Source organism: Branchiostoma floridae, chromosome 3 (assembly GCF_000003815.2).
Source record: "Branchiostoma floridae strain S238N-H82 chromosome 3, Bfl_VNyyK, whole genome shotgun sequence".
NCBI classification, from domain to species: domain Eukaryota; kingdom Metazoa; phylum Chordata; class Leptocardii; order Amphioxiformes; family Branchiostomatidae; genus Branchiostoma; species Branchiostoma floridae.
In genome coordinates this window covers 24,414,686-24,422,669 of record NC_049981.1, presented here as the reverse complement: position 1 = coordinate 24,422,669, position 7,984 = coordinate 24,414,686, and the positions used below count along the sequence as shown (strand labels likewise).

Sequence of the window (7,984 nt, the reverse complement as noted above, 5' to 3'; positions counted from 1 at the left end):
GAATGATACCCATGTGCTAATCATATTCTCCTTTGTAACACAGCTTATAATTTAATGATGATATCCTAATGAAGATTGGCAGCTATGGCTGTAGGCATAAGTCGTAGGTGGAATTGATTTAACAGCAGCCTCCATATAGAAGAAGGAGGAAACGTTGGCATTAGACGAGTTCTGAATGCAGCTTCTGGAAAGGTTACTCTGAAGAGACCTTCTGCGGGAAGCGTACTCTAGATCTAGAAGGCCCCATCTTTCAACTGAAGACAGGAAAGTAGGTATTAGAATTTTACTCTACCGTATATCTCTATACGTTTGAACAGGCAAATCTGCAGGACCAGGCAGGTTATTACAAACTAATTCTCCATATATTCATAGAGGAAGAATATTGCTGAAAACCATAATGTCTTTGTTTAAGACTGCGTTGTTCTTAAGGACAATATTGTTGCTGGTCTGAAGAGATGTCTTATCTAAGTGATTGAAGTAAGAAAGCAAACAACAGTTTCATTTATGATTCATGTGTGGTCTTTAGTTGGAAAGAAAATGACTTGTAAGAAATTGTAACGCGGCCGTTTAAGGGAAAGCCTTTTCCTTGAACCTCGTCTTTGATCACAAAGCCAAAGATCAGCATGACTCACTCAAAGATTAGTGCGTTTGACGCAACCAGTTACCCATGTTGTTTCCTTCTGTACGGGGATCGCTAACATGTTTTCTTCTAAAACTCTTTTTCTGACACCATTACTATCAACATTATGTTACATATTAAGTTACTTCATGTTTTATTTTGCCTCATCCGCGTTGTTAAGATAAACAGGGTATGATGTGCCGTGTACCTATAAGTAAAGGGTCTATCTGAGTGTCCTTAATTCTGCAAATAACTCCATTCCACTTCTGACATTCTTGAAGCAAATCCTGCCCGCCCATCCCTCGGATTAGAACACCCATTTCCGATCAAAAGTTCAAAGGGATCTGGGTTATCTTTTCCTTTCAACGGTTGAGAACGGATTATGTGGGTAGCAACCGGCATTTATTTGTGGGTTACAAATAAACTGAATTTGCCCCATACTGATCGTATTTAACTGTTCCCCGTAGCCAAGCGGTGAGCAGAGCTAAGGAGGCGACTGTCGTGAGAGGACCCGGGCGATCAGTTTTCAGCACCAAGGATATAGCCCACTTCGTTACGCTGTTCAAGGTAAGAATATACACTTTGTTTCAATAACTATTTGAATCTTCTGAGTTTTATTTTGCAAATATTAAATACTTTGTGTAAGATTTTGTATGATTTTGTATTAACAGAGCAGGTTGTGCAAAGATTGGGGGTAATAGGTCTTTCGGTGTACAGTAATATATATTGACACTGACTGCAAAACTGGTGTGCTACTGGCCATATAATTTAGATACAACTATAAATTCTAAATACATATTTTCTACTCTATTAAAGAAAACTAACTGACCTGAGGAGAAACCCTCAAACCAAAGCATTTTGGGGTTTAACCGCTGGTAGGGGACACATTTCTGACATGACATCTGAGTAAAGAAAAAGTTGTAGAATCGTTTTCCATGTGTTCTTCTTATTTCTGTTCCATGGTCCAATAACAAACAAAACCAAGTTCCCTTTATGTCGACATCTTGTGATTTACAACTTGTGTAATACCATTGCCCTGTTGCATCTACTTTTTTAACGTTTTTTTACGCATTATGTTGGATCACTTCGGTACAAATATAAAAAAAGAAAGAAATCGACCGTATTTTGTATCAGTATTTGAAAACAGAGCATTGGCTGTAATTTTCCAAGGCCAAAACGTTGTTTGTACATGTATGCCCATAAAGTTACATGTCGATGAAGGCTTCCAAGAACCAGATTTGTCATAGAGAAGGCGCATACGTTCTTCAAATCGAGTGATCGACGAGCTGGGGTGAAGACGAAAATAGAATGCTGCCATAACCATTTTATTCCTTTCATATAAATTCCTTGGAATGTCTAAATGCTACGCCTGTCAACCTAGTCTACTTCTGTCTTATTTACCGTAGAAAGAGCGATTCGAATCTACTTAGAAAGTTAACATGGACTGCCATTAAAGCGCTGGGGTTTCGGCGCAGTACATGTTCTCAGTCCTTAGGTTCCCAGACTCTTATATAATGGAACAGATGTTACAACATTCTATTTCACTAATGTAATTCATTTCCTCATGAATAACCCCTATATGCCATACATCTCTCTCTCTCTCTCTCTCTTTCTCTCTCTCTCTCTGATGCCATGCATCACTACAAAGATTAAAAAAACAACACATTATATATATTTTACTTTAACTTTAGCAGTAATTGTCAGCAGTAATAATTTTCAAGGTCATGATAATATCCAACCGGTATGTGAAATTCCTGTCTCAATACTTTTTTGAGACGTCCTGATAACATTAACTTTATCTTTACTTAGTCCCATCCTCATGCCTGAGGGTCTGGGACTATGTTAGCGTCCCCGACCCTATGCATAAAATAGGGATTGTATGAGACAAAAAGTCCCCCAGGTGCCAGCACCAGCGAGTTTATGACTACAGGCTGGCCTGGGTGCTGAACTGAAAAGCTTTACTAGGATTGACACGTAACGTAGCGCTACTTATACTGCCGTGCAATACCACTTCGGTCAGGAACATATGTCGAGGTGTATCATACAAAAGTCATTTATCATGGGGAATAACGACAGGCATAGATGAGAGAACTGGTTTATTTATTTAAACACACAATGTTATGTACAAGATTATAGTCCAAGGACTAAATTGCCTCGTACATTGTACAGGACAGGCTGGCGCTTAGGACTAAAACAATGGAATGTCCTGCCTAAATGCATTAATCTAAATATACTTATCACAATTTCCACTAAACTTTACAATTTAAAAGTGTGGATTTGCACACCATCAGGTAAATATATATCTATGTCAATTATAAAATCGATCTCATTCTGAATGATTAAAATGAGACAATTCAAAGTCTAATGTGAGTTTAACAGATCGATACAATATGGCAGCGTGGTATTCCTGAAACGCTATGTTCGGCACTTAAACTGGCTGAAGTTGTCAGCATTTCTGAGGTCCCTACCATGTACCTCAGAGCGGCGTGGTGGTATAGCCAGCAGTTGAAAACCTCAGAATGAACAATAGATCTGGCATACTTAAGATATGAGCGATAGTCTTATACGCTCTTCAGGTAGAGTGTTAGGAAGAGAGAGACTGAAGTGGACAATGATGGTAACTCAGTTCTTCATCATAGACGTCGACGATAATATAAATCGCACGGTGTTGAATAGACTGATAAAAATGACATACCATGCATTATTATTTTTCCATGTCTGACATTTCTCTCCATGGTTTCCATTTGCTCTGCTAGCACTGTTCGAAGATAAAAGACGAAGTTGTGAAAAAGAAGATAATTGTTAACGCCACCAATAGAATCATGACGTTTTTGTTGCTACTATTATGTGGTGAGTTTCAACACATCTGTTGGATTCTTATTGCCTGATACAATTTTTAAGAAGGAAGCATTTTTCTTCCTTAGACATGTAATTTTGCGAAGTTCATCTGTCGTGAACATTGATACTTCCTGCCTACTGTTTGTATATCACATTTCTGGACTAAGGAGGACACAAATACACCCTAGGGTATAACAAACGTGTTAAAATTCTACTTATATTTGAGGCCTATTCCCATCAGCGAAAAATGTGCATGACTTAATTACGCTTTGGACGTACAGCTGCTTCAAATCGCAGACTGAGTGTTTCAGGCTGCATAGAATCTAACTATTTGTATTCGTTAATTCATTAATCTTACACACCTTGTATATACAATGTGCGCTTTATTCAACTATTGTTGTAGGTAACACCATGGGCATATTCGCACTTATGGTCGTCACACTGGTAGTGTCGCAGTCAGGAGCGACACCTAGCAGTTCAGAGTGGAAGCGAAGTCTGTACCATTTCGTCTCTCCCGAAGAAAGTGATGGCTCAAACGAATTTCCAAGTCACCAAAGATTCACTCTACGTCCGGACAGCAGTGACGAATCTGAAGCCGAGCGCGTCGACAGGATGAGCCGTGCGGCGGCAGCCTCCTTGTTCCGGCCGCCCAACCGATTCGGACGCTCGCCGGCAGTGTGGTTGGATTCCCCCAACAGATTTGGTCGGTCAGCCCGCTTTTCGGTACCCTTCGACATACCTCGGAGATTCGGAAGGGGTTTCTCGCTGGATTCCGACGTCCCCAGGCGTTTCGGCAGAGCAGGAGAAGAGGAAACACCAAAGAGAAGTTGGTCGATGCTGAGCTTTCAGCGTCCTTTCCGTTTCGGCAGGGCCATCGCTACTAGTAATGTGTAGCGGTATAACAACTTTGCTCTTAATCTAAGAGAACCATTTTTGGCACCAAATGTCTTGTTGAAAATACCTCGTCTACTCATGAACACTGGTTTGGTTACCTAAGAAAATGGTTAGCTTGAAAATTTACTGGTGTTGGTAGAATGCACCCTGTAGCAAGAGTTAAGGTCGAGTCCAACACAGTGAAGAAGCAATAGTAAGACAATGAGTCCTCCTAAGAGGCCCACAGAAATCTGTACTGCCCATGTACTACAATAACTACAGAATTTTGCTATGATAATTGTCTAAGAGATAAAGATGTAGAAATAAAATAAAATGAAAAAAAAAAACAGGATGGTAAAATACTGATGAATGCTTATAAAATTGTATTATGCAGGTAAATAAAGTGTATTAGACATGATTTTTATTGTCATGGTTTTTATTTTCGAAACTATTCGTATATTGGAGATTTAGAAATATTCTATGACATATGAATTCCTTATTACTTCGCATGCATAGATAGGCCTACAGATGGCTTCTTTACTTCATTGCTTTGATGAAACGTCTAAAGTTTTAATCAAACTAAAAAAGAAAGCAAATTTAAATTTGGCTAAGATGATTCAAAACAGTTTACGGACTGTCACTGAACTTCCGCCATGTTGTCGATCTGTAACCCTTTGAACATGTGAACTTCGCGCTCTTGATACAAATGATAAAATGTTGTCTCTGCATGATTTCTGTAACATCTTCTGTTTTCAGTAGCTATAACAATGTATCCTTTTTGTGGTTGGCTATACAGACGCGTATCGGAAAGCAGAAATGTTACTGCCGAATGATGATCTGCGCCCCCATTCCCTCATCTAGCTCCTGAAATTTAAAAAAAATCACATAAATGTTATTTGTCTAAATATTTTCGCTAGTCTACCCCTTTTTTGGATTCTCAACAAACTCCTTATAGAATCAGACAGATGCTTTTATGCTTACCTTAGGTTGCGCCGAATAAGAAAAGTATAAGAATAACTACAGTTGGTCGCAATGTTTTTCCAGCCGTACCTGTGCAGTCTGGACCATCACACAGAACGGACAGAAGAAAGTCAGGATACAGTCGTTAAGGAATGTTCCCTAGAGAGGCAATAGCAAAAATATTATTATAAAAAATGATGACGATGACAAGTACGATCATGGCAAATGTTTTGATAAAACAAAAGACTATAACACCAACCTCTATAGAGTGTATATATCGTGTTTCTTCCCTTGTCCTGGCTACAATGTAGAGACCGGGAAATCCAAACAGGGACAGGAACCCGCACATGCAACAGCTGCCAAGGCCAACCTAAACATGGCAAGGAAAATGACATGAAAAAGCGATCAGATTTTAAGACGAATCCTCCTTTCTTTCACTGTTGGTATATTGCATTATTCTTTCATCTCTCAAGTTTGTACGTAACAAGACTGATTCTTGACCTCAGTTCCAAGCTACGGTTAAAAAGCATTTAAGGCTTACGTTTTCATGTTGCTCAGTATTTTGCTTTTTTTTTTTGCTTATTTTGTATTTTGATTTTTAAATTTTGTCTACGATATCTTTTACTTGCTATTGCCGACATTTCAGCTTCCCAAGTCAAGTGTACAATTATTATGTCATATGCTAACTGAGTCCTTACCTTCTCGGCGTTCTGTCCAGCCAGAACACACGGGAGGAAGTACCCGACGATGCAGATTCCACAGTTGTCAAAACAGCCCATTAGCCCATGTTTAAAGTCCGCCATCTTGTTTTGTCACCTACTAAGGTAAACATTAACGGTGTTTACTACTCCTCTACACTAGAAGCTGCCATCACGCTGCGACAGCCGAGCATCCTCCCTGAACGGATTTCTCAATAGACAAACGATTTCACGCTTTGTGTGTTTTGTTGTCTTGTAAGTCAAGTTAACATTTTGACCAAGGTACAGTGATATTCCAAATATGGCACCAAGGGTTACACAAATTTAACTTAGGTCGCAGGCCTTCCCTCTAAATATACATGATATATATTCTTTCACGAAATAAAGAAAATAGATGTATTACAGGATGATCATAAGTCGCCAAAATTCTATATGACTTGATTAAGTCCGAATATCAATCTCAAATGTAAATACACATAACTATTAAAATAAGAATTCTAAAATATATTGCATAGCTAATTAAAGATATAACGTTAAACCAGTTTGTCGGTTGCGAAATAACACCGAGTGTCTCTGTTTATCTAACGTTATAACATACATGCTACGGTAAGTATTGCAGAAGTAACTATAGTAAGAGGAAGTTTTGTGCTTGCCTTTTGTTAAGCTGCTGCATTAATCGTACATACATGTGTAGTCTTGTTCCGTTCACCAGGAGCACCTCACACACAGCAGTGAACTTTAGGGAGGTAAGGGAGTCTTGTGACTTGACGAGGAGGTCAATGTCCGCGTCCCACGTGAACACAGCAGAGGTCAATTGAGCCACGTAAACTAGAAAAGTGTAGGCGTGTTCGATACCTAAGATTCAAAGTATGCTTCTTATCGACACTCTGTTTTTCTGTTACTTTACATATTAGTTTAATGTGTTTTGCATCCGCAATAGACAAAAATACTTCACAGACGCTAAAAGGGAAAAAGGATGTTAGTACAAGAATTTGAGAAAGAGGAAGTTGATAGGGAAAGAGGAATATTTTGCAGGTGTTGCCCAACTCCCACGCAGTACATGGCCAGTGACGTGGTTTATATATGAGTAATGTGTGAACCCAGTATGGTCGCAAGGCTAGAAGGTTAAGAAACGTTATACGGGTGTTAAAATTCAATTTGAATATCTATGTTGTAAGCGAAACGTATCACCTTTCCAATGATTCAGAAATATACGGCTACTGGTCGAATTAGCCACGAAGCCAAACTAGAATGGCAACATTTTCGCAAAGATGCAGAATGTTTTCCCAGTATTCTTTTGTCAAACTACTCGCACACAAAACGGTTCCATTCGATTGGGCTTGCCCTATAGTAATAGTTGCGAGTAACAAAAAAGAGCCACCTTACATCTACTTGGTTTTTGGTCGAGCTCATTAACATGATTGTACTATACCAAAAGTTCACCCTTTTGTATTGTGAATCGGTAAAAAAGTAAGTTTGCTATCACAAACCTGTAATCGTAATACAAGTAATATATGATGCAGTTCTAAGCTCTGATTGGTTCAAGGCAGTTCTGAGAAGAAATAGTTCTAAGAACACACCAGTAAAAAAGTCCTTATTGAGGAAAACATGATAATGTACTATTCATATTGTTACGAAATAACATCGTCTGTTTACGCCAGTAAAACCTGTTGAGTGACATGATTGTATGACCCTGATCACACCCAACCGATGATTGCCCATACCACTACCTTTCCCTGAGCACCCGGTTACGACACAGTTGTGTGGTGTTCTCAACGCTGAGTGGGACTTGCTAGAAGATTCGTTAAGAATGTGTGCAGGAGGACTTGCCATATAAGACTGGGCGGCAGTGCTGAGTAGGGTACTTTAAACACTACACATTCTTTGTACACAACCAGTGGGTACTTACATAGCTTACGTTTCGATGTCTCTCAGACACCTTCGTCAGAGCTTCTAACTGGGATTGTTTTCTCACCGCAAAAGCGCCACCTACATC

At 39.3% G+C, this 7,984-nt stretch overlaps 2 protein-coding genes across 7 annotated transcripts; one reads left to right on the top strand and one right to left on the bottom strand.

Moving 5' to 3' along the window:
* The first annotated feature begins 1,108 nt into the window (after nucleotides 1-1,108).
* On the top strand, nucleotides 1,109-4,608 carry LOC118412466. Its single transcript, XM_035815340.1, has 2 exons — nucleotides 1,109-1,186; nucleotides 3,861-4,608. The coding sequence occupies exon 2, from the start codon at nucleotides 3,869-3,871 to the stop codon at nucleotides 4,349-4,351; it is 483 nt and encodes a 160-aa protein (XP_035671233.1). The 5' UTR covers nucleotides 1,109-1,186; nucleotides 3,861-3,868; the 3' UTR covers nucleotides 4,352-4,608.
* A 90-nt stretch (nucleotides 4,609-4,698) lies between these two features.
* LOC118412467 (placenta-specific gene 8 protein-like) lies at nucleotides 4,699-7,916 on the bottom strand. 6 transcript variants are annotated; one of them, XM_035815345.1, is made up of 6 exons: nucleotides 7,898-7,916; nucleotides 6,642-6,724; nucleotides 5,989-6,109; nucleotides 5,550-5,660; nucleotides 5,381-5,449; nucleotides 4,699-5,194 (listed from the first exon to the last, which is right to left on the bottom strand). In XM_035815345.1, exons 3-6 carry the CDS (start codon nucleotides 6,091-6,093, stop codon nucleotides 5,150-5,152), a joined length of 330 nt encoding a protein of 109 aa, XP_035671238.1. In that variant the 5' UTR covers nucleotides 6,094-6,109; nucleotides 6,642-6,724; nucleotides 7,898-7,916; the 3' UTR covers nucleotides 4,699-5,149. The 6 variants fall into 6 exon arrangements, with proteins under 6 accessions (XP_035671238.1, XP_035671237.1, XP_035671239.1 ...); XM_035815344.1 differs by having other exon boundaries at nucleotides 5,989-6,113; nucleotides 7,898-7,915; XM_035815346.1 differs by lacking the exon at nucleotides 7,898-7,916 and having other exon boundaries at nucleotides 6,675-7,874.
* Nucleotides 7,917-7,984: the final 68 nt, after the last annotated feature.